Source organism: Ambystoma mexicanum, chromosome 4q (genome assembly GCF_040938575.1).
Source record: "Ambystoma mexicanum isolate Mex_15411 chromosome 4q, UKY_AmexF1_1, whole genome shotgun sequence".
In the NCBI taxonomy this organism is placed as follows: domain Eukaryota; kingdom Metazoa; phylum Chordata; class Amphibia; order Caudata; family Ambystomatidae; genus Ambystoma; species Ambystoma mexicanum.
Genome location: NC_090928.1, coordinates 1,060,175,713 through 1,060,203,005, shown reverse-complemented (window position 1 = coordinate 1,060,203,005; position 27,293 = coordinate 1,060,175,713). Strand labels below are relative to the sequence as shown.

The 27,293-nt window shown below is 46.0% G+C and overlaps 1 protein-coding gene across 4 annotated transcripts in view; it reads right to left on the bottom strand.

Moving 5' to 3' along the window:
• Positions 1 to 27,293, bottom strand: part of MIA3 (MIA SH3 domain ER export factor 3) — a 1,311,327-nt gene that overhangs the window by 907,893 nt on the left and 376,141 nt on the right. For all 4 annotated transcript variants that reach the window (XM_069608611.1, XM_069608610.1, XM_069608608.1 and 1 more), the window contains exon 9: positions 10,963 to 10,984. In XM_069608611.1, coding sequence (XP_069464712.1) covers positions 10,963 to 10,984 — 22 coding nt within the window. The remainder of the gene's footprint in view (positions 1 to 10,962; positions 10,985 to 27,293) is intronic.

The following is a 27,293-nucleotide window of genomic DNA, read 5'->3' as shown; positions in this document are numbered from 1 at the left end:
AGCCACCCTGTCGGGAACCTGAAGAAGATCTGTCATTCTCCCTGAGAATTGTGACCACTGAGTCCTCAGTGTCCACTGGAGGGATCTCATTCTCAGGCGAGCCTCTGGCACTAGGAAAATGCAGGATGCCATGAGGCCTAGTAACCTCAAAAAGTCAAACGCTGGGAGACGTTGGGCATCTTGGAACTTGGTAACCATCTGTAGAATATCTTGAGCCCTCACCTCTGGTGGCGAGGCTTTTCCCAGGGAAGTGTCCAGGATCGCTTCTATGAACTGGAGTCTCTGCGATGGTATCATTTGTGACTTCTTTAAATTGAGGGAGAAGCCCAGTCTGTGAAGGGAGTGGCAAACGTGATTTAGCTGGATCTGAGCTTGTTCCGAAGATACAGCCCTGATCAACCAATCGTCCAGGGAGGGGTAGACGTGAATCCCTTCCCTCCTTAGACTTGCCGCCACTACCCACATTAACTTGGTGAAGACGTTCGGGGCGGAGGTCAGCCCAAATGGCAGCACTCGAAATTGATAATGAGAGTTGCCAATTGCGAACCTCAGGTATTTCCTGTGTTTGAGATGGATAGGCACATGGAAATAAGCATCCTGAAGGTCCAGAGATACCAACCAGTCCTGGAACTGAAGGGCCTGAAGGATCTGAGAAAGAGTGGCCATCTTGAATTTGTCTTTCCTGAGGAATTTGTTCAATTCTCGGAAGTCCAAGATGGGTCTCAGTCCTCCGTCTTTCTTTGGAATGAGAAAGTAAGGGGAGTACCAGCCCTTGTTCCTCTCCGCTACAGGTACCGGTTCTATGGCACCTTTCTCTAGCAGGTCCAAAATTTCCTGCAAGAGGAGCGGATCTGGAGCTTTCTGAGAGCTGATCCCCGGTGGATGACTCTGAGGTATGCGTAGGAAAGGCAGGCAGTAACCTTGGGCAACTGTTTCCAATGCCCAAGCATCTGACGTGATAGCCTGCCATTCCGCCAGATGTTGAGTCAACCTGCCTCCTACAGGTGTCCTGTGAGGGAAGTCCTCAGAGTGGTTTTGGGGCGGCTGATGCAGATGGTAAAGAGGCACCTGCTGTTGCTGCGGCTTTTGAATATCTACCCCGTCCACCTCGGGTAGTTCTTCTTTGTCCCCTTTGAGCCGGTCGTCCTCTACCTCTTCCGAATGCGGAGTAGAAGCGAAAGGACTTGCCCCTCGCAGAGGTTCCTGTGGGACGAAAAGGAGTCTGACGGATTGCAGCTCATAGGGATTTTGCTGCTGCTTTTGAAGTTTGCAGTTTCTCTAAACTGTCATCCGTCTTTTTCCCGAACAAAGAAGAGCCATCGAATGGCATGTTCAAGAGCCTGGCTTGCACATCTGGGGCAAAACCAGACTTTCTCAACCAAGCGAATCTCCTGGTTGTTATACTTGCCGCCATTGCTCTGCTGATACTGTCAGCCGAATCAATGCCCGTCTGGAGGGATTCGCACATAGCGTCTTTACCGTCCTTTATGATATTCAGGAACGCCTCCCTTTCTTCTCCCTCCGGGATGCAGTCAGCCACTGTAGAAGCACACTCCCAAAGTGTATGGCTAAATCTAGCAAGGGTGCAAGTAGCATTAACAGATTTTAACGCCATGCTACATGCCGAAAAAACTTTCTTTGCCATAGCATCATATTTTTTATCGTCCCTGTCCTGTGGGACGGTAGGGTAAGGAGTCTTGACATCAGTAGAAGATGCTGCCTCTGTACCACCAGACTTTCTGGGGATGGGTGTTTTGACAAAAACTCCGGGTCTGCAGAAGATACCCTGTATTTTGTGGACAGTTTTTTATTTACTGCCGGGACGACATCTGGGGTTTCCCAGTTCGTCATAATCTTCCTCTGAAGAGCTTTATGAAAGGGCACTACAGGATCCTCCTGTGGGCCTTTGTCAAGAATATCCGTGAGGTCATCTTGTTGGAAAGACTGTGAAGGTGCAGACCACCCCATAAACTCTGTGATCCTGGCCATCAAGGCTCTATAGGGGGTTTCAGCATGCTCCCCCGGGTCTGGCCTAGCAAACTCCACCTAAGGGGAAGTGTCTAACCCACTTGCCTCATGTAAGGAATCATGAAGATCCTTTAACCTGCGTTCTTCAGAGGATAACTCTCTAACTGGGGTTGCAGGTCCCTGCAACTCAAATGTGTCTTCCTGTTCAGACAATTCAGCCTCTTCCATAATTGAGGACATAGTTCTCAATTGTTCTGAACTCATAAAGGGTGTAAATCCCATCTCCAAGGCAGAGGGTGCCAAACTTGTCATAATCGGCCTCGAAAACGTCGATGTCGTCGACGCCGAAGGCTTCGGGCGTGGCGTCGAAAACAAAGGCGGAGGCCTCGATGACCTCGACAGAATTGGGATTCTGCTCGAGGAAGTCGACAATCTCGACGCCATCGTCATCGAGGACCTGGGGATAGCCACTGGGTGTGTCGTAACCGTGACTTTTCTTGGCGTCGACGGCAGTGTCGAAAATGGCGTCGAGTCGACAGACCCGTGTGTCGAAGGTCCCTTCGACAACGGCGTCGAAGACATCGGCGTCGACGGAAACTTCGAAGAAGGTTTTGAGGTCGTAGTCTTACTCGAGGGTTCGAGACGCGCTCGAGAAGTTTCCTTCGCCGGGTACTGCGACTCGCGGCGTTTTTGACCTTCGGGTCTTTCGACCAGAGCATCGCTCTCGGCAGTCTTCGAGGGGGTCGAGGCCGCTTTCTCGAAGACGCACATCATATTTTTGCGGAATTCCTCCCATTCAGCCCGGGAACTATGTTTCGTGGGGCAAGGGATTCTCTTTGGAGAAACAGAGGAAGAGGAAGACTGAGAAGGGGATCTTCGACGTCTCCTCTTCGAGTGCTTCGATCTCGAGGAGTGATGGGACCCACTCCGAGACTTGGAGCGTGAATGGTGACGAGGAGACGAATGTCTCAACTTCGTCGAGGAAGAAGAAGCTTTAAAAGTCTTACCTTTCTCCAGCTTCCCCCTACGCTCCTTCAGGGCCTTAGCTGTCATGGACATACAGTCCTCGCACTCCGAACAATGGTGTTCAGCTCCCAAACACCACAGACAAACTCTGTGAGGGTCAGTCAGCGACAACTTCTTCCCACAATCTCTGCATTTTTTGAAGCCGGACCGAGGAGTTGTCGGTTCCGACGAAGAAGCCATCGAGTACGGATCGAATAACTTGAGATAAATAGGATTAACCTGACAAAACTGAGCAACGGTATTCCGAGGCACTGAGTAAGCGCGGAAAAACGGAACTGAGCAACGGACGCTACGCGCGGCCTTTATAGGCAGAATGACGTCGATACAGCGGCTGTCGAGGAACATCGGCTCAGAGGACGTCGACGCGCAGCTCCCTCTAGAGAAAAATGTTCCGAGGCCAGCAGAGCTGGAAGGAGATATCTAAGATAAGGAATACGTCGGTGGACACAATCCCTTCGAAATGACAACTCTCGACTGCCGTGGCATCCGTTGGATCTATAATAGTGACATCCGGGTCATCAAGGTCCTGTATGTAATCATCATCAGGATACTGAACAGGATCATCGTTATCCACATACCAAATGTCCTTATCTGCTTGATTGGACATGTCCATGCTGAGATTGGTCACCATGTTGAGAGCAGAATTGGACAAAATGACCGAGGGCCAAAAGTCTGACCCCCAAAAGTTAGACCCCCATTTTTCCGCAGATATATATGTGCGGAGGGGGTAAAGTTAATATAAATGTATAGGGGTAAGGTGGGAGGGGGCCTCGGGGTCTCCCCCCACATAGATATTTTCGGCAAAATGGAAGAAAAAAAACCAAAAAAGTCAGACTTTTGGTAGTCAGACTTTTGCATTCGGTCATTTCACGCAGGTCCATTGAGAGCCCTGAGAGCCATCAATGGAGGCGATGGTAGGGTTAGGAGTGGGTGGCGAAGGTCGCTGGGACCGAGTCTGTACCCTGGGTTTGCAAAACCGTTCCACAGTCTTTTGTTTGAAAGGGAACTGGTACATAAAATCAACAAAGCATGGCACCTTATCCGTGGATTCCTCAAATCGCGAGTCCATGTTCCAGTTCTTGGTGTTTCTGCCAATGGGAACACTACTACGTCTGGGGTAGCTCTAGGGTTATATATAGGCCTCTCCCTTGGGCGTTTTATATGTAGGGATGACGAAATCAGTGACCCAGCTTCTTCATAGTCTTTGGTGGCACCTGGAGTATGTTTTTCATGCATTATTCTCAAACGGTTAATCCTACAACTGGGGACAACTCGCCTCCCTACCCTGCGGCCTATACAACATTACTAAACGAAAGGAAAGCTCTAGTAATTGTGTGAATGACTTCCAAACACTGGAAAAATGTTAAGGTATGTCTTTGAAATAAATATAGACATATACCCAAATTAGATCATAAAAAAATAAATTCTCAATGGTATTACTTAATTTATAACATACATAATATTAAAGATCATGATGTATTCAATAAAACCAATGATGTTTAATACATTTCATATAAATCTAATCAGAATCCTACATATCACACATCACACCAGGATAGTGACTGTATACAATATTTAACTCCTGGAATCAGAGCTTAGATCCAAGGAGCAATTTTTCCACTGCGCTTATCAATGCCCTACTTGTACAAGTTTGTTTTGTGTGGGCTTTACTCCACTGGACATTCATCAGGGACTGTACATTTTCTTTTGGTGTATCATATACTAATTGGTGATGTATTCCAAGCAAACACACCCCAGGTCTTTCCGATGTATCCTAAACAAATAGGAACACTATTTATTTTTAAATTATTAGGTTTATTACTCAACCTCGCATATCCCCTGCTCCAAGGGATTTCAGCATATATCTATCAATATAATATACCTGAACGGTGTGTCTGTGGTAACTCTTAAGGAACACCTGCAACCCTGAATGCTGCTGACGCTAACTTCATAAGCATCCACTTCACACTTTTGCTAATCTGAAATACAAAACAGCTACCTTAGTTGTGGATTAATATATTCACTTCCAGCTATAGTTTGTAAATCGCAGCAGAACGCATTCCGACATCCCACGCTTACCTTCATCTATATGGTCAACTTCATAGACCGGTACTTAAAACCTTCGCCCTTCAATTATATATGTCTGAATCCAGTAGTATTCCACTGTCTCTGTAGAGAACTGGTGGTAGCGGGAGACAAAACAACAAAGACCATTGTGGTCATATTTGCAATATGGAGGTCATCAGGAGGCACTAAATTCATTAAGAGGGACTTACTCATGTAAATCCCAATCCCATTAATTGAAACCCTGAATTTAGGACTTACTTGAGTTTTTTCAGGTCACAGCAAACTTGATTCCTAGTGTATTGCCATGCGCGTACACAAATGGGGATACAGGTTTCTCCAGAAAGCTGTGAGCACCTCTGCCGCAATTTTGGGACAAAAGAGGCCTGCCTTGAGAGAGCAGAAGACTGTGCTAACCACAAGCAGGTAGCAGGCTCCGGGGTTACCCAGAAGGCCTGCTTGAGGGCTCCAGGTCCCCAGCCCTCCACCTTGAGTGCAGGCCACTGTGGGGAGAGGCGGCTTCAGATGACCATAGTGAACCAGTGCACCTGATCTGAGAACTACAACGGGGAAGTGAGTGTAAATGCGGCAGTGGCGTGAATAATGGTGCGAGTCATGCAGGTTGTTTTGCTTGGTTTTCCTTTTAGTAGAAATTAAAGAGGACTCCTGTAGCAAGGAGCATCGACGTCACGTAATTTCAAAAGTTGTTAAGAAGTGTACGCATCCGTCAGTAAAGGAGGGAGAGGCAACATTGCTTTAGAAATAAGAGTGGGACGTCCTGCAGTAGCAAGGACTGTACTCTCAGCCCGCGGTAAGGGGTGAGAGGCAGAGAACAGAAAAAGTTGTAGAACTGTAATTGTATGTACTTTTTCATATTGATGAATAATCAAGAGGCAAATGGTGGTAAGAATGAGTCGGGGGAAAGATTGGGGAGTTGCATTTGGAAGGGGGTGTGGTTTTGGAAACATCCGTTTATGCGCATGAGCACACTGTGATTTTGAGTTTAGGTGTTGATATTCGGTTCTACGTGATTTCGCCGCCTGATTTTACATCGTGGGACTTTTCATCGCCAAAATTATTTATTTAATTTTTTATGGGGGGCTGTGCCCCCGCAAACCCCCGCCCTTACTTAAATAAACATACCCCAAACCGCCCAAACACCCCCCATAAAAAATAAAAAAAAATGTAAAAAAAATATTTGGCAATGAAAGGGTCGGCGATGAAAAGTCCCACGATGTAAATACAGGCGACGAAATGCGTGTATACCTGATATTCGTATTGAATTTTACACTTGCAGTTTTTGAAGCAATTTAGGGGTGCGCCGTAAAGGGCCGGCCCTATGAGATATTGAAGGCATTGTTTCGATTAAGTTTTTTGTGTAAAGAACTATACCAATCAGTTGTTTGTGATTTACTGTATAAAATAAAATGAGTACTCCATTAGAGCACATGTGCAGGAATTACCAACTTATAGAGAAAAGATAGTTAAATATAATAATGAATCAGCGGTGGGAACGGAAGGGAAAATGTTGGCAGCTTAGCCAACTGCGAACACGCCTGTTAAGAATATCATTGAGCACATGAATACCCATTTATGTCCACATATAAGGGTAAGAAGCAGAAAAAGTGGCAAAGTATATTATAACTTTGGAAATTATATGATGAAGACGAGAGCAATACTAAAGGAAAGGGGAGCAGAGGGTGAATTCACCCCCACCCCTTTTGGGTAGCACAATTACGACAGAGGCTTCAATGCCTGCATAGTCGGTACCCCACACGAGTGTAGAGAAAGGATTCAGTCGGTACAGGCTGCAGAGCCCACGCAGCCGACAGCTCTGCTTGTAATGGGCCACTATCCCTTAAACCAGCTGAAGGATATACAGACCCACCCAGTGTATTCCAAAACAAACCCATTAAAGGGAGCAAGTGCACCAAGTGACAAACAAGACCCGGCAATAGTGAAATTAGAAAATAAATCGTGCAAGTATTTAGAAGCAGCAATACGCAGGACAGAGGAAGAATTACAGAGGGAAGAATTATAGGTTGCTGCGGTCTCGCTGGCAACGAGGACCGAGACGTAGAGACAGTATTTGAGGTAGAGTAGGAGTAGTGGCACACTGGAGTAGAGGTAGTGGTAGTAACTGGAAGTAAAGTAGGCGGTGGGAGAAGTGAGTGAAGGAGATAGGTGGTAGTCAGTAGTAAAGGGGTGTACAGGGCACCCGGGGGTGTGCCTGGGGTCTGATCGGGGCTAGCAGGAGAGGTGAGCAGGGCACGATATCCTTGGAGATCCGGTAAGAGCGGTAGTGTTAGCCGCGGAATGGGAACAGTAGTAGAGGTAGAGTAGAAGTGTCAGTGAGTAGGAGCAGATATTGGAGTGGACGGAACTAAAGAACCAGTAAAAGCAGGGGAGAGTCGAGAGAGGAAGGAGTGATAGAAATAACAGAGGAAGAAGGATAGGCGATCGAAGCAGTAGCAAGAATAGGAGTGGGAAAGGAAGTAAGATCGAAGGGTGGAGGTGGAAAGGCAAAGTGAGAGATTGAAGGGACAGTAACGTGGTGGAAGGAGAACAGTTTAAGAGATAAGTACAGCAAAGGGTCAGGTATGAGAGGGTATAAAAGGTGCGAGTATCACACTGTGTGAAAGAAGGCACCATTCTCTATTTCCCAAGTTCTAACCAATGACAGGCGATGGAAAATTTTAAATTCCATAGGGAGTCAGGTAGCCATCATCTCAGGGAAAACACCTAAAGTGTAGAGAACAAGAAAGACAGATGAGTGTTACCAATCTGAGAGTTACTAACCACCCCAAAAGGAATGTCTGGGCTAGGGAGGGGGGGAAACTAAGATCGGGGGAGTCAAGAGAGGAAATGGCCAGCTCCAGCGCCAAAATCCCCAGACCCAAAAAGTCAATAATAAACACCCTTGAATTTGAGTCAGTGTTATTTGTGGCGGACCGCCCCGTCACAACAGATGGGCATCAAAGCGCAAAACCGGGCCCTAACTGATCAGCACAACACAGAAACAGAAGAATCTCTTCAGATACAACCCGGAGACCACGTTTACAACAGACAGCATGTGAGAAAATGGAATGAGACTAAATTTTCTGGTCCCCACAAAGTGGAAAAGGCAACGGCGACAGCAGCCATGCTGAAAGATCATCACGCCTGGATTCACCTTACAGATCTGCAAAAAGACAAGCCCATCACCGCAATATTGATGATCAACAGACACTGAGACTTAAAAGAAAGGAGCAACAATGAAAGTTGAGTTTTAGTACTGAACTGTAAAACAAGTAGAAAACGAGGATGAAGGCCTTTGGGCACAACAGAGCAAGTGCAGCAATTGATATGCAAAAAGGTAAAGAAAATAATCATAGAACTGGTAAGTATGTTTTTAGGGATATGTTGTCTAGTTTTCTCTCCCTCTTCTTTCCTTTTCTTTAATGGAATTGCTAAAGTTACAGTTTAGAGGTACTAAGCATAATAGTATAAAGACAGAGAATGTACCCATACTTCGAAATTATCTCATGACCAGGCACAAACAACAGTTGACATCAAATAACATATTTGATGATCATTCAGAGGTCCCAAGCAAATGAGTCATGTTATATATGTGGGCTTATCCCACATGCGGATGGCACCCCAGACTATTCTTATCGCAGGAAGTGCTGACTTTAGAGACACAGTGCTTAGCACATTTGATGATTTGCCGACTGCAAGGGCAATTTCAGGGATACACAGTAAAATGGAAAAGAGATCCAAAGATGAATGAAGGGAAAACACGAGGAAGCATACTGTCCAGCAAAACCACAGATGGTCAGAGAATGTGAAACATTTTGGAAAAAATGGGTAAAGGGGCAGGCTGTGTTCAATGCTGAAGGGGTACTAATGGGATTTACAGAAGAAGTAATGCAAACAGATGAAAGCTGTAGAGATGTGTGGGCATTACATGTCAATAAGCTGACAGTCTGCATCAACATGATCAACCTGTACAAGTACAGAAACTCACTCGATCTTCGTTTTGGTTCAGGTGCAAAGGGAGTCTACCAGTTGGCACCAACAATAATTGCAACCGGACATACATGATGCCAGCGCTAATTTGTATTTTGTTTATTTGTATGGCGCACCAAGACCGAGGGCATCTTGGCGCATTTCTTACATAGGAGGTTACATAGGTTGCAATGACAGTGAACAAGATAACAAGTTACATGAATTTACAGGGTATTATACAATCTAATCACAGATATATACATCACTTGCATGATTACACAGGCACAACTGCAGCCAGCATACTTCTGATGACTGAAATCCTACATGAATATGATATATAAATCTTATAGCACAGATCGAAATGTACAGCTCTTGTAGAAGAGAATGAAATTTACAAAGAAGAAAGAATGTACAATGAAGCAAGTAGTTACACGGTTGCAAGTCAGAAGGCAGACGGATTAAGGTTCTTGTGTAAGTAGCCAGGTTTTAGCATTCTTTCTAAAAGGAAGGAAGGCGGGTTCAGATCTTAATGAGAGAGGTAGGGAGTTCCATAATTTGGCTGCAAGTACCGGGAAACTTCTACCTCCTGCCTTTTGGAGCTTGAAACCAGGGACGTTAAGGCAGTGTGTCTGCGCCGAACTCATGAGGCGGTCAGAAGTATTGCGAATAACATTTCTGGTTAGGTAAATTGGGGCTCGGTTGTCAAGAGATTTGTGGTTTAGGGGAGTGTTTTGTATGCAATCCTTTACTTGATAGAGAGCCAATTCAGGTTACGTCTCACCTCAGAAATAAGATGTGATCTGGGGATATTTAGGGCAGCTCTAATGACGTTTTGAAGAACTTGCCTTTTACTCAAGTTCTGTTGGCTGGTTCCAAGATCTAGTGCATTACAGTAATCTAGCTTGGAGAGTACTAATGCTCTAGCCATGGTAATGCAGATGGGTGTGGATAGAAAGGGTATGCATACAGTAATTAACTTACAAGTCTAAGCTGTAGTTGAGGGTGATGCGCTAACATGTTTTGTCAGGATTTAATGATGAATATATATAAATGCAGAGAGTTTTCACATCTTTGGAAACCTTGATAGAATTACCATCAATAGTAAAAGGCATCAAACTGCTTACTTAGTTTGTTAAGTTTGAGCTTGGATCCTAGGAGGAGGATTGAGACAGAGTCCATGTTTGGCCATCCAGGCTTGGATGATGCTGTAGACATCGTTCAGCAATTTAGCGTCTGTGTCATATTCGCCAGTGACAGGAATGAGTATCTGGGTGTCATCTGAATAGTAAGTGTAGGTGACAACCAGATTGTCAAGATCATCAAATAGCTGATTAGTGAATACATTATAGAGGGTGGGGGACACGAAGGTAATATGAAGGCGGGGGGTGATCTGGAATATATTCATGGTACAGTGATGGCAAGCGAGGCAACCACTCTTGGCGGGGGTGGTGGTCAGAGTACTGGCGCAAAGGAATGCTCGAGTACCGGGTAACAATCATCAGTGGCGCTATATAGTTTTTAACCATATCACCAGGGCGTGATAGTGCACTTGAGCAGAGTTTAGGCAGGAAAACGGCAATACATTGTTTATCTAAGCACCAAAGATTAATTCCAACCACTTAAAATCTACATGGGTGTTTAAGGTAATTGGACCAAAGCCATATGGGTATTTCTGCGCTATTCCTACTGGATTAGCAGCTTAAATGATTGAATGCCACCATAGCTACAAAAACACGATTTTATAATATCACTTTTCAACATGTCTTTATTTGATTACACAAAGTAGAGCTCAGTGCAGAACAAATATCTCCCTTCCCAAGTATGACAGATACAGGGACCTTGAAATTGGGAACTGGTATTCGTTATATAAAAATAAATTCCAACATTGAATAGGAGAACAGTAAAATATGCTCCTACCTTGATAAACTCGACTCTTGACCTGAAAGGCAAAAGAATAAAAATACAATCAGTGTCTCAATCAAGTCACGAGGACAACTTAAAAGAGGACTTGTGTGATCCTTGTACTCCCAAGAAGGTTTACCACTGAAAAGTATATAAAACCGTGCAAAGATGAATAGAAACATGAGAATCTTAATTTGTTTAAAACTGCCAAATACGATGCTACTCTATGCAAACAATGGGTTCATACACCATAATTAATATATAGGCCCTGTATGCAACAAAAGAACTAACCAATTACCTTTCGGTAATGTTCTTTATGATGTACGCTGCTCACACGGATTGCTCATCTACATCATCTATCTCCCAGCACCAGCAGTTCTTCAGAAACGTATACGCCGCCAGGGGACGCATCGCAGCTCAGCCCAATGCCTTTACGTGCCAGACATGACTTTGAGGCCAGTATATATAGAGACAATGCGCCCCGCAACCTTGATTCCACTTTTTTTCCCTAACACCCGGACACCGAGGGACCATAGAATTAAGGTGTACTAGCTACCCCAAGAGGGGCAGGTAGGGAGGGTGATGAGTAATCCATGGGAGGAACGTCCATCAGAAAGAACATTACCAAAATGGACTCCTTCCTTCCACGAATTCCTCATCCATTACAAACTCCCAAAGCAGTACAATGACCTGAAGGAGGGAAGGTAGCAAGGACACCACCTAAACCAGAAATAAAACTGAAGGACAGCTCTGCAAAAAAGAGCTTAAAGACCAGTCTTACAATCCAAGCAGTAAGGCTTAGCAAACGTGTGCAAGGAAGCCCATGTAGCTGCGTGACAAATATCCAGAACAGGCACTCCACGTTACAGAGCCGAGGTGGCAGCCAACCCTCTGGTGGAGTGAACCCTGAAACCCTCAGGGACCTCCTTGCCAGCCATATTATAGCATTAGAAGATACAGAGAATGATCCATCAAGACAGGGTCTGTTTGGACACAGCCCAGCCAGCTCAGGCACCCGCGTAACCAATGAAAATTTAGTAATCAGTCCCGTTCTCCCTTGTCCGAGAGACATCGAACTTGAGGGCCTGCTGATTGACACGCTCCTGTGCCTTGGAAGGATGTGGCGTTTGAAAGAAGATGGGTAGATTGATCTTTTGAGAGAGATGGAAATCCGAGAACACCTTCGGAAGGGAGGGCGCAACTCTCAATATCGCCTTTTCCTTGGAGAAAATCAAGAAGGGAGGATTAACAGAGAGCCGAGAGCTCACTTTAAGGGTGTTGAAGAAGGAAGCCGACAGAAAGGTGGCATGGTTTTGGTTATAGACATTTTTGTGTGAAAAAGGTCCTTACCATCCCTAACTTCTAAGAGGGGTTTTCCTGCCTCAAAACTAATACTAAATGGGTCTGTCAGAATGTCGGTCAACGTAAATTCCACTGTCCTGTGTCAAAACCTACTCATATCCCTCACACTATACAACAAAAGTAAATTCTTTAAGAAGAACGGCTCCCTCCTCCTCCTTCTTGGGTAATGTTCAGAAGAGACCTCTCAAACAAACAATTACCAGGGGGAATGACTCCCTTCCCCTGGCTTACTAGTTTCAATCAGTCCTTGCACAAAGTTAACTCCAGGAGAATGGCTCCCTTCTCCTGGTGCGGGATCCTTAGACCCTTCAATAGAACCAGAGGGAAAAGATCATCCCCTGGCATGATGTGGTATACTTGACAAAAGTGCCAGGAGGAATGACTCTTTTTCCCCTTACTCTCAAGCTCAGGACGTAGAGAATGCCTCCCTTCTCTTGATATGCTTTGGCACAGTTCAACACAAGGGCAGGGGGAATGACTCCTTCCCATGGGATGGTTTGATATCTTTCTTTCTCAATGCTTTCAACTTCATGTACACTTTGCCATTATGACCTGTTCTCAACAAAGTCCCAAATCTTGTCAGGGTCCGAGACACTTCTCTGATGGTTAGTTCTCCATTTCCCACTCTGACGAGGAGCATTTCCTCTAATGTCATCGTGGTTGTAGACATGCTATCCCAACGGCCTGAAATTGAGGTTCTGAAAGAGATCACCTCCACTAATGTGATTCTGAAAGAAACCAAATGTCTTAGAATTATTCCGACCACACTGAGCAATCACTTCAATATTTCCCCAACATGGATCATTAATCCTAGATATCTCTCAAAAGAAAATACCACTAATATTGAAATTAATTCAGCTCTAAATAGACTGCGAATATCTAGATTTCAGTCAAAAACACTGAAAGAAACATTTAACGACTCCACAAGACCTGGAAAATCCAAAATCAGCTACAAGTGGCTCCTTATCCCTTTTAAAACAAACTGATCAAAGGAACGGTGGAAACACAAAAATTGTACACACCCATTCATACTGCAAACTGATTGCCCCTCAGAAAAAAAATACAGCGCAAACGTCTTCTTGCGGCCCGAAAAATAGACCCAGGAAGAGCCACTTACTCAAACAGAGTCATCGCAATTGGATGAAATCTATCCTCGGCCAGAATGATGCAGAATCCATGCTCAAGGCGCTAGGAAATAAAAACACCAGAGATCTTTGGAAGCTCGTCAATGGGAATCTCGGGACGGAATCCCGATTATTTGCTGATGTCCCTGAAAGAGTACGAGTGGAACATTTCACCAAGATCTACAGATACCCAATAAAAACCAAGGACCTGACTGAGGAAACACCAGACTACCAAAATACATGCTCTAATAGTTGGGACCAAGAAGAAATTTTACATCATATTAGACATCTGAATAGCTCCAGAACCCCGGGGCCCTACGGCCTGAGCAATAACATAATGATGATGATGTGTTAGTTATATAGCGCCTTTATCCAAAGCGCTTTACAGAGCACATATTTACATACAATATCACCCAACTGAAATTGGTACTCATTTATCGACCTTGGAAGGATGAAAGGCTGAGTTGGCCTTGCCAGGATTTGAACCTGGGACCTGCAAATCAAGCTGGGATCGCAGCAGTGAGCGCTCAACCCGCTGAGCTATCTTACCGGCTTACATCATAAAACAGCAGCCAGTACATTAGACAGAATTATGTCTCAAATCTTTTGTATTAATCTCTGACCATAAGTATATTCCTCGAACATGGTAAACTGCCACTTTGATTCCAGTATTCAAACAAGGGGAAAGAAATGTGCCTACCAACTACAGAACTTTGGCTATGCTGGACCCTCTTGGTAAAGTATACGCCTCAATCCTTCTAACAAGGTTGAATGAATGGGCATCCAAAAAGGGCATTTATGATTCACGCCAGACTGATTTGTCAAGAAAATTGGAACCAATATAAACTTGATAATCCTAATATTAAAACATCAAGCGCACAGAACTGGAACGGCAGTCCTTGCTGCTTTTGTGGACTTCCAAATGACCTTTGACAGTGTCAATAGAAACAAACATTGGAACAAACTACACACCTGGAAATGCCCTGCGGAAATATTGGAGCCAATCAAAGCTCTTTACAGGGATACCACTGTCAAAGTCTGTCTAACTTTGAACTGAGCTGTTTTGTCACCTATTCAAACTGCCAGGGGACTCAAACAAGGATGCCCCCTGACAGCGACTTTGTTCAACTACTATCTTTTTGTTTTCAAGGAAAGTCAAAACGGACTCACAGCCTACCCACCAAAACTTAACAGAGTACACATACCTTACATCTTCTACGCGGACGATCTTGTGATCCTTGACAATAAACAAACTGGACTGCAGAGGAGTCTACAGGCACTTGAAAAATATGTCGAGGACAACAACTTGACAATAAACACCTCCAAAAAGCAAATAATGCTGTTAACTGCCGAAAAGAACAACAAAGTAAAAACAACTTGGTTATTTCAAGAAGGTAAACGACTAGATACAGTCCAAACAACGAAGTACCTTGGCATATGGCTGAATCAGTCAGAAATCGAAGCCCAGTGGATGGACCATCTGAAGGACAAAACTCGATCGCTTGCCAGGCAAGGCTTATTAATTCATAAAAAAATATGCCAATTTTCTTTGAGACCGATTGTCGCTTTTTATAGGCAAAAGGTGGTGGCCATACTATCTTATGGAAGCGAGAGTCTCCTCAAAATGCCGCACCAAATATGGAGCATAGCGGAAGGGATTTTCTGGCGTAATATACTTTCTCTTCCAAAGTAATATCCAATCCCTAGAATCCGCTATGAATTGGCAACCCAGTTGCTGGAATCAATCAATGCTTGGAAACACATTGATCTCTATAGAAAGATAATTACCGATGAAGACATACCACCAATTAGAATTCTTAAAAATCTTAGTCCACAGATGAAGTTCCACTATGGACAGATGGAAAGCATTCTGCCACCAAATTCTCAGCAACTATGACATAACCAGCGAAACCCTAATCAACAGACCAATGGAGGCCAAAAAACGGATCAGTGAAAAAGACTGGATAAAATCATAGAAGACAAAAACAAATATCACATGTCACATGTCACTCAACACGCCATTTGAGAGAAGAGCACTAAACTAACTACCCGAATCTCTCAAAACATTCCCCTGCAAAAGAACAAGAGAGACTTTCCTCAGTTTCCACTTTAACATCCTTCCGACTAGAGAATATCTTGTAACAACCAGACAAATACCAGGAGAGGACATCTTTTGCAGATTCTGCAAGGATTCAGATAAAGTTGAATCACTTCAACATATTTTAATGGATTGCCCCCATCTATCTCATCCATGAGAAATATTTAGCAACATGCTTCCTTCTGAACGAATCCAACACAAACCTTCTGATAGATGGGCACACATTGAAGGCGGTAACAATTACCCACTTATATTCAGGACCATGCAATTTTGGGGAAAAATAATGAAAGTCTAGAGACTGTATTCGAGAAAACTTCGACTGATTAATTGCATTGTTCAACTATTTCTTTGTTTTTATTTTCATATCTTTATTAGGATGTAATTAATTGAATGTGTCAAATGTTAAAAGTTTGAACACAAACTATAAAACATTTTTTTTTAAATGTGAGTTTTTTTTAAGTAGTTGCGAGAAGTGTTTCCTTCCAAGATTATCAGCGACAATCAGCCTCAGTTCACGTTTCTAGAATTTGAGAGCAGGATCAACTCATTGGGTATGGAGCACAAAAGAACCTCTTTCTACCATGCACAGAGTAATGGATGCATCGAAAGATTCACAAAAGCTTCAATAGGACCATTATGGATTGTGCAAGGATTGTTGTGGCCAATAATGAAGATTGGAAGGATGCTTTGTTGCAGAGGGTATTCCAATATAGGGTGACTCCGCATGGGACGACAGAGGTGTGTGACGAGTCAGAAATGAGAAGCTGACACAAGTTTGCCAAGTTTTTGGTTAACAACTTTTATTGAAAATAAAAGGGGTTGCAAAAAGGCCTCTCTAGCCCTGCTCTAAGAAGAATTCCACTACCTAAACAAAAACGAAGGATCTGTCTAAGTCAGGATGTCAAAAACAAAACTGTCCCCTTTCCAACATTCTATTCTGACCTTCACACTAACTCTAAAGTGAAAAGGGCAGTTGCCTTTAACCATGTCTGGTTTGGAAAAGGTTTCATAAAAAGAAAATGACAAACAAAAGTTTCGTCAAGGATGAAGTTCTTGGTTCCAGAGGTACCTCCCTTCCCCTGGATTCATCCTTATTCCTTGGGCTTATTATTCACAACAGTTCTTTGGGCCCTTCTCGGCCAAGTAAAACACTTGCACGACGACTGCTTGACTTCAAAATTGCAGTTTCTTTAGGCCACTTTTGGCCAATTGCAAGCTAGACTTGCTTTACACAATAATTTTCAACTGCCTGGTCTACTCTCCTGTCAGGACTTCTGCTCCACACGCTTGAGATTGCCTGGTTTTATTGCCCTCCTAGGACCTCTGCTTATTCGGGTTTCCTATCCGCTCCAAAAGCTGCTTGTATACGATGTTGGATAATGTACCCAGTTAGAGTGTCCCCTAGGCTTGAAGGGCAGATCTTGCTTGGCAAGAGTGTAGCAGCGTGTGATGCAATTTACAATACACCTTGAGATGACTGACTTAGAGACAGGGTTCCCCTTCTCTACCAGCCGCCACTGAAATGACAAACTGATTAGTCTTTCTTAGTGGTCTGATCTTTTCCAGATAATATATGACTGCCCTACGCACATTAAGTGTGTGTAGGTTTCTTTATGCCACATCAGTGGGGTTCTGGAAGAAGGTGGGTAGTTCTATTGATTGGTTTACATGGAACTTTGAAATTAATTTAGGCGCAAGCCTTGGGTGCGTGCGCAAAACCACCTTGTCCTTGTGATATGTGACAAACGGATCTTGAACTGAAAGGGCCTGTAATTCACTGCCTCTTTTTAATGAAGTGACTGCCATTAGGAAGGTGGTCTTGTAAGTGAGTGCTTTAAGGCTAGCCTTATGCATCGGTTCAAAGGGAGATCACATTAGTCTAGTTAATGCAACATTTAGGCTCCATGCAGGAGCTGGGTTTGAAATTGGAGGATGAAGTCTTTTAACCCCTTCCATAAATGCCTTGATCACTGTGCTCTTCCACCACAACACTTTATTTTGGGACGTAGTGAAAGCTGAAAGTGCAGCTAGGTGGACATTCAGGGAATTAAAAACCAGACCCGAGTCCAGTAGATGAGTCAGGTATAAGACGATGTGGGTTGGTGAGCAGTCTATGGGATTGATGCTCTTAGAATGGTACCAGATAACGAGTTTCCATTTATTGGAATAGCAATGGCTGGTATTAGGCTTCCTAGCCTCTTTAAGAATGTCCATGTATCTCTGAGGGAGTTGGAGACGCCCGAACTCTATGACCTCAGGAGCCAGGCCACTAACTTGAGAGTTTGCGGGCACGGATGTAGTGTTTCCCCCTTGTCTTGTGAGAGCATGTTGTATGGGCAAGGTAGCTTCATCGGAGGGGAGATTGATATCGCCATCAGATGGGAGAACCAGGGTTGGCGGGCCCACATAAGGGACACCAGAATCATTGTTACTGGTTTCTGGTGCTCTATCTTGTTCAGTAGGGGAGTCAGGGGGGAGGGGGAAGGACCGATTTCCCTGACCATGTTATCCAGAGACCGTTCCCCTTGGAGTGGTTTTGGTGGTACCTCGAGGCGTAATCTGGGCATTATGCGTTCTCCAGAGTTGCGAACAAGTCGATGTCTGGGATGCCCCATTCCGCGAAGACGCTGGAGACGATGTCTTAGCGTAATTGCCCTTCGTACTCTGTGGGTAGAGGGAAGTCTCTACTGAACAAGTCTGCCAGAAGATTAAGTTCCCCTGGAACGTGATGAGACAGGAGGAACATCTTGTGTTTGAGAGCCCACTTCCAAATGTTCTGTGGCAGTTTGGATAGCCCTGGAGAATGTGTGCCCCCCTGTTTGTTCAGGTAATACATGGCTGTGGTGCTGCCTGTGAGGACCAGTACTGTCTTCCCCTGTAGTGTTTGCAAAGCCTTTAAGGCTTTGAACACTGCTAACAACTCCAGGTTTATGTGGTTGGATGCTACTGCTGGGGACCAAATGCTGTGCGCCGTGTGATGAAGGAGGTGAGCCCCCCACCCAGTCAGAGATACGTCCGTAGTGAGAGTGCATTCTACTGCAGGGGTGGTGAAGGCCTTCCCCTTCAAGAGGTTTTTCCCTTGACCAGCATTGCAGAGCGAGAACGAGGGCTGCCAAGACAACCACTAGATTGTCCCATTGTCCGCTGGCCTGACACCATTAGCTGTTAAGCCACTCATGCATGGGGTGCATGCGCAAACGTGTGTGTGGGACTAAGTAAATGCAGGAGGCCATCATTCCCAACAGTTGCATGGTTTTGCACAGTCTCACCTCGCGACGGGCTACATAGTGAGGGATCTGGAACAGCATGTTTTGAAACCTCTCGGAGGGGAAGACGAGGCCGTCTTCTGTCTGAATTAGAGACCCCAGAAATTGTTTGACTTGACTGGGGTCTAGGCTGGACTTTTTCTCGTTTGAGAAACACAGACTGAAGAGCAGAACTTCCGTCTTTTGGGTGTTTGATTCGCATGTTCTGTATGAATCCCCTGTTATTAGCCAGTCGTCGAGGGAAGGATAGACTGGAATGGACTGCCTGCGCAGGTGAACCGCTACTACCGCCAGCACCTTTGTAAATACCCTTGGGGCTGAGGCAATGCCAAAGGGAAGGACCTTGAACTGATAGTGCTTGTCCTCTATCATGAACCTTAGGTATTTTCTGTGCGCTGGCAGCATTGAAATATGAAAGTATGCAACTTTCATGTGCAATGTAGCCATGTAATTCCCCGGTGTTAGTAGAGGGATTACCTCTTGCAAAGTTGTCATTCTGAACTTTTGTGGTTTGACAAATATGTTCGCTGGGCGCAAGTCTAGCACAGGGCGCATGGCGAGATCCTTTTTGGGTACAAGGAAGCACATTGAATAAATACCCTTGTTTACCTAGAACTGGGACGACTTTGATCACGCCCTTTTCTTGCAGAATTTCTACCTCTTGCAGTAGGATCTTCAGATGTTATGGCAATAAGCGTCTGGACGTTGGTGTTGGTATCGAGGTGGTCGGCTGAACTCGATACAGTAACCATGGGTGACTGTCTTGAGCACCCACTGGTCTGTGGTAATTCCCTCCCATGCATGAAAGAATGATGTTATTCGGAGGCATGGGAGAGGACCCGGATTGGCAAGTCATTTTTTATTTGAGGCCACGGAGCCTCTTGGGGTGGAGAACACAACCCCTTCCTTTGCCGCAGCGCTGCCCTCTTTGCTGATAATGGCTTGTGGCAGCTGCCCCTTGTCCTGAGGACCATTATTTATTTCCCGTTCCGTATTGATTGTGGGGGGGAACGTGGGAAGGATTGTCCCTGAAAGGAGCGGCGAGCTTTACCCCCTCCCTGCTGATAAGGTCTTTGCATGATCTAGTTTAGAGACTTTAAGGTTTCATGTTCCTATTTACAGTGTCTAAAGCCTCATCCACTGCCTTTCCAAAGAGGTCACTTTCTTCTACCGGCTTCTTAATGATGGATGCCTGGGTTTCTGGTTTAAATTCCGAATTCTTAAAACAAGGGTGCCTTTTGGGCAAGGTACCTTGGGCCAGTGACCGTCCCGCTGTTTCCGCAGCATCAAGGGTGTTTTTGAGGATGTTTTGATTGACCTGCCTCCCCTCCGACACAACCGCCAGCAGGCGTGAACGTGTTGGCTCTGGGACTTCATGCAGGCCCTCATGGAGCAAATTCCACTTGACATCACTAACTAGCCAGCAATGTGGTGGTGTTATGCAATCCTAGTGGAGTAGGCTGCTGATGTTGTAATGCGCTTCCCCAGGGCATACAACTTCTTGCAATCCTTGTCCGACGGTGCCTCAGTTGTAGACAAGGTTGCTCCTGCTCTCTTGCTAGTAGTTGTGACCACTAGGGAGTCAGGAGTGGCATGTCCCCGGATATATATTGGAGAGGGGCGAAAAAGTTATTTGACTCGTGGATTTACCGCTCTTGTTTGGGATGGAGTCAACAATGAGGGGGCGATGCGCCATTTGATGGAGTTCAACAAAGCTATCGCCTGACTTGAGGGTGGTTTTCCTTTTAAAATATCTTCTACAAAGTCAGTGTCTTGTACCGACACCTGAGTGGCAATCTGAAAGTGTTCAGATGCTTTAAGGATAGGATTAAATGCCATCTGGTCATCCATGGTAGAGGCTTGTCTTAGAGGAGGGAGGATCTATACACAATGTGTCTGGATCAGGGGTAGTGGACGGTTACAGCCATGGTGTCTCGCTTACTGGATGTTCATCACCCCAATCTGGAGAATGATCTATTGTCTCATCAAAAGGATCCTGTCCCTGATCATAAGGGTCCTGAAGGATATCTTCTGGCTCCGTTAGGTCAAACACCTCCTCATAAGGATGGTGACTGGAAGTCTTTTGAAGTTTGGACATAGTGGGGTAGAAGTCTTCCTCCCTAGGCCTTTTAGGGGCGATACATTTTTCTGAAAAGTCCACAAACTTGGAGAGCTTGTTCATGTATCCCTCAAACCTCTCTCTGGTCCATAAGGATGATCCAGAGGGGTCTGGAAGGGGAAGTACTCTTTCTGAGGAATTGGGTCCCTAGGAGGTCGAAATGTGTCAGACAGTATTAGACGGGGGTTGTAAACCCTCAGACTATTCTTCTCAACCCTCTCAACAGGTCCTTTGACGTGTCCTTAGGCCTATTCTCTGCCAAGATAATGTTTGCGAGGCTCTCGCAGATCTCCGGCGTGTCTGGGAGAGATTTCGACGTGCCTAACCGCTTCGTCACGGTTTTCGGCACCACAGAAACCCTTTGTGTTGGCGTGCTCGTATGGGGCATCTCGGTGTTCTTATGTTATTTGCTGCTGACGCCCTTCTGACTTGGTGGCCTGGAAGCATGCCGTATGGACGGAAGCAGGGAGCGCCGCCATTTCTGAGGATCGGTGGGTTCCGTCGAGAGTATCGGCGTACCGTTGGTGTCTGGCCTTCCGACGAGTCTGTCGTGGTGGCTCGGGGGGCGATTTTGGGTACACTACATGTCATATGTTAAGGAGAGTGTTACAAGCACACATGTCGACGTCCCCTTTCGATCCTCCAAAGACAAGATCAAATACTCTGCGATTACCACTAGATGTCGGACTATATGCAGAGCATGTGACTAAGCAGATTCACAAGCATCAGAAATGAAGTTTCCTAACCCCAGTGTCTATATGTGGATGTTTTGCACCCAACATAACATGACAGGGTGCATGGGGAGTACCAGGGAACCATAAAATCAAACAAGCAGGCAAGGCCTTATGGTATGCACCTGCACCATACAATACTGTGCCCTACAGATATTCCAAACCTGGTATATGTGAAAGTCCTTAGACCTATTGGTCAGCACTTTATACATATAGTTCGGGTATGGGAAAAGTCGTCAAACAATTTTACCAACAGGAAAAATATTTAATAGACCTCTAAGGCCTAAAACAGTATTCCACATTTGTGCAAACTCCCTAGGGCTTTATACTATTAATATTGCTTAGGCACAGGCGTGGCTAGGAGAGGACTGATGCGGACGTGAGCTGCACTAGCTCCCATGGCCGCTGCACACATCCTGTAAATACAGCCTAATACCCACAGCAATCTTACCATAAAATGCACGATCTAGAGGCACAACAGCGGAGGCACATCCAGGAAAAACAGGGTTTAAACCGAGTCTCCTGAACGGGACCAGCTGCCTCCAAGAACTGGCGTGGGTCCCGTGAAAGTCACCAAGATGGGCGCGAGCTGAGGAACCACAACGGTTGGGTCCGTAAGAAAACAGCGCTACGATCATGGCGCAGCAGTAGAGGTCCAGTGGAGGAGAGAGTCGGCGGGACTGCCAGTCTGTTGCACCCAGCGGGCAGGGGTGAGAAAAGATGATATTGCCCCAATGGACACCTGAACTTATAGAGATGGCAGGCTCCGACGCGCAGGCGTGATGCATGGAGGAGGGGACCTGACCCACGCCGCGGACCGGAGTAGAGATGAGGCAACTGCGACCCCCAAACCCACAAAATGCTCAGAAGCCTGAGCCCTGCAAAGAGCACTGAGGAGCGGTGCTGTTGCCGGCGACATGAAGCTAAGGCACTGGTGAGAGAGTGCCGCCGGCGCCACTGGTCGCAACCGCAATACGCAGCAGTCTGATTGCCGGCGTGAAACGAGGACCGCAACGACCCGAACACGGCTGCCTCGAGGTAAGCGAAGCTGCCGCCTGATACGCACCCACTGTAAACACACTGGTCAGTGGACACTGCATTTCTGTGCAGGCTTGATCGCAATGTCTGGCACACAAGAAGAAAAATAAAACAATAAAAAGGGGCAAACTGTCTTCCCGCCTATGTCCCCTGCACATAAGGGGGTCTGTAAATGCACGGACCCTCCTGACCAGGAAACCAACTCCTGCAGACACCGATGTGCACGTTGTGCAGGTGACATCTGGGGAAAACTGTGCTGAGCTGCAACACCAGGAAAATAAACTTCAATAGGACTGGCGCGCTCCATATTAAGCCCGACAGTGATGAGGCATAGTGGTGGAGAAGGGTGATCACACAGCAGAGGTCACTGAATCAGCCGGCCAAACGTAGATCACAGGGGTGGCAGGGAAATTATTGACTGGTTGCTACCCTAGCCTATCCTCCTCCATTCAGACAAGGTCAGACACAACACGCTCCCAGCCCAGAAGGAGGCACCTAATGTATGATCACAGTCGTGGAGCCTGGCAGAACCAAGTGCCCGCATGTGACCAACTGGTCAAACAAAGCACATTAGAGCACTAGACCAACGGGAAAAGTACTACACATCGACAAACCACAATAATTGCTGCAAAAAAAAAAAAAAGAATGATCACTAGCAATGAGAGTCAAGCAGTTATGAAAAACAACTGAAGTGAGCCAAGAGGGTGATATTAAAAGCCCTGCTGCATATCAATAGTAGCGTGACTATCAATGGCCGAATAGGGCAGGCACAGACAAAGATCCCTGGTCACCGGGCTAGAGAAGGCAGTGACTCATGAAAAGTGGAGGTCTTCGCATTTAAAGTGTGTAGCCACTGACACAGTGAAGGCGAAAGGACGCAACATCTGCTCACCCTACCGGCAGCCTCATCAACCGGACGAATAAGCCTGCAACTAACATGGGCAAGGACAAAATGAAAAAACAGTCCATGCAAAATAAAATTGACCATTACACAACGTCGACAACGCCAGTTCAAGAACTGCAAGCTCCCCCTGGCGCAATGACAGAAAAAGAGGGTACACTGTCCCTAAAGGATGTTATGTCATGTCTGCCATCGCTGACATTGATGGAACAAAAGATGGATGGAATAAGCACAGGCATCTCGCTTCTCCGGTACGATCTCCAGAAGCTGTCCTCTCGCACAGGAGAGGTAGAACAATGTATTTCGGACACAGAAGATGGAATACGGGAACTGCAGCAACAGCTATCCACCGTCACCTCAAAATTGAAAACTATGGAAGAGATGGTAGATGAAGGTGAGGGGAGATCAAGACGTAACAGCATCCGGATCCTAGGCCTGCCAGAGAAAGCGGAAGGACCGAGACTGGAGCTCTTCTTGGAGCAATGGCTTACAGACATGTTTGAACCAGACGCATTCTCGAAATTCTTCTAAATAGAGAGAGAGCCCATCCCACCCCAACTGGCAGACCAGTACCTGGCACTCCGCCACGTACTGTAATAGCAAAACTCCTTAGCTATAGGGACCGGGATGTGCTACTGCAGAAAGCATGGGCTAAAGGCACACTGACCTACAATGGCTTCAAAATAGCTTTCTTCCCGGATTACACAAGAGAAGTGCAGAAAGCCAGGCAATCATTTGACCACCTCAAGAAACAGCTGCGAGAACTGACGTCAAGTATGGACTACTATATCCGGCTCAAATAAAGATATATCATAAGGGCACAAAGGTCCACTTTACTGATCCCAGCGAGGCATGGCGCTGGGCTGAACAGCATATCGAGGGAGACTGGTTCGTGGGGCGGAACAACAGAAACAGGAATCTACGCGCCCGACCGGAGCAAAGACCGCCACCACTGCCACCACCGGCACCAATCCATCAAGAAGAGGCGGCAGAAGGATAAACAAGGTGGTCTGCTAACTTATGCCACTGGTGTTGGCAAAGTCAGAAATGGATAACCCGAGGAACGATGTTGTGACCTCAGACACCGCAGCTAATGTGGGATATCCCATCTCGGAGCGGCCACCAAGTATGACACGGCCCCCGACGGAGTGTGCGTTCCACTAGAACCCCTCCGGTTTGGGTTGGACTAAGCTGGTGGGGTAACTAGTCTTTGATTGAATGTGACATGGAATAATACCTCAGAGATTTACGTCCTGCATGATAAAGGATACTTAACCGTTGATCGGCCACCAAGTTCGGTCCCACCCCTCCCCCCCTCCACAGAGATCCTCACCTCAGACCCCCTCGCTCAGATCTGACAAGGCGGTCGGGGTAACTAGTTTACATTTGTGTTTGTTGTTTGACGGCTGCTCTGTAGGTCTCAACGTATTTTTCAGAAGTTCGGGCGACAGATGCTTCAAGTTGCGTGGAGTATAGTGACTGGGTGGGCGGGGGGGAGAGTTTTCTCTAGTTGGTTCTTATCTTATGGGTACAGAGCATGCTACATATTCACTGCTTCACAAAGACACAACATCCAGAAACTGCAGCAAGAGCATCCTCCCATATACCCACACATGCAATCCAACTGCATCCAGTCTACTGTTAATGGAATCACCTAACAGGGATATCCGGACCTTACGGTTCCGGACATGGAATGATAACGGGTTGGGTAGCGGAATCAAGCACAGGCTGGTCACTCAATTGCCAAACAGACACTCACCAGATGTAGTGTTACTCACTGAAACTCACCTAACGGGCACAACATGTAATTTAATTAAGTGCACCAACTACTGCATTGCGGTACATGATGGTTTTACCATGAGCTCACGAGGGGTACTCGTTCCGCTTCATAAGAAGCTCCCCTTCACACTCTCCAAAGTGGTACAAGACACAGGGGGCAGATGTGTATGTGTATGTAGCTGGCTCATTGTGGAACCAATCTGTAACAATACTAGCTGCATATTCACCGCCTGCATTGATATCTACATTTATAGATGACAATACCCCTTTAATTGTTGAGGACACCATAGACATATTAGTTCTAGGGGGTGACTTTAATGAGGTCATGAACGTGGCAGCAGACCGCACACATCTAAGAGGGAGAAACCCTAATACTCACACGAAGCTGGCCACCTTTACCGTGGCATTGGGACTGAGTGATCTGTGGAGAGATCTCCTCCCCGAAGACCGAGAATACTCATACCATTCTGGGGTCCATGCTTCTCTCTCAAGGTTAGACTGTTTTTTCCTCCCAACGACAGACATACACAGAGCGACTAGCGCGACCCTACTTCCACAGGGGATCTCAGATCACTCTCCCCTATTGATGGAATTGGCAATGACAAGGCCACTCCCCCATCCTTCCTGGCACTTCAACAATTATTATCGAGGCTTTCCAGAATTCGTAGAACACATCCAAAAGGCCACAAAAACCTATTTTGAAGTGAATACTGGATCGGTTAATGACCCGGGAGTGCTATGGGAGGCATACAAGCCGGTGCTGCGAGGAGAGATTCCCTCCTGGACCGCAGCACACAAAAAAACGCATGTGAATAAACTAAAGGAAGCGGAAGTGCAAGTGAATCCGGCAGAACAATCTCACCTGGCACTAGACCTGCCCGAAACCAATCGTTCGCTAGTCCTAGCCCAAACAATACTACAGAATATAGCCCTTGATAACGCCAAGCAAGCACACACAGCAATGCGGGCCAGAAACTATGAAACCAGCGATAAGGCTGGTAAATTGTTGGCATGGCTACAATGCCGGCAACAGGGGCATAGTCAAGTTAGAATGATTAAACCTGTCAATGCAAACCCCTTGTTAACTGACCGAGACATAGCAGAAGGCTTTGCGACTTACTATGCTAATCTCTAAAGGTCCCCCACTGCTCCCATAGATACATCTGCGCTGGACGAGATTACCCTCCCGAGCTTAACTACTGAGCAAAAAGTTCTGCTTGAAACGAATATCACAGAGGAGGAACTGATACTGGCCATCTCACAGCTCCAATCCGGGAAATCCCCGTGACCAAACAGCTTCCCGGTGGAGCTATGGAAATGGATAGAAATAGGCGAGATAGCACCGCATCTGCTACGCGTATACACACACTCAAAAGAGCAGGGCCAACTACCCACAGATCTGAGGAAGGCTACCATAGTTGTGATTCCTAAAGCCGACAAACCCCCAGAAAAAAGCAGCTCGTACAGGCAAATCTCACTACAGTGAAAGAAAAATGTTGGCAAAACTACTGGCGAATCGACTAAAGAAAGTCATTACGACACTAATACATCCAGATCAGTGCGGCTTCATGCCAAAACTATCTACACGCATGAACATACATAGGTTGTATGCGGCAATAGAAAGAGGCTCCAGTCTTCATGGCCCCCTAGCATTACTGGCAATTTATTTTGAAAAGGCTTTCGATTCAGTATATTGGGAGGCACTGTGGGGAATAATGCGCCAAATGGGCTTTGGTGCACAATTCATGGGATGGGTACAACTTCTCTATAACTCCCCCGAGGCAGAAACTAGAGTGAATGGGTGGCCATCAAAGCCCTTCAAACTAGGGAAAGGAACAAGGCAGGGCTGCCCCCTATCTGCAATGCTCTTTGCACTGGCAATAGAACCCCTAGCTGCGCTACTAAGAGGCGCTCAGACATGGAGCGGA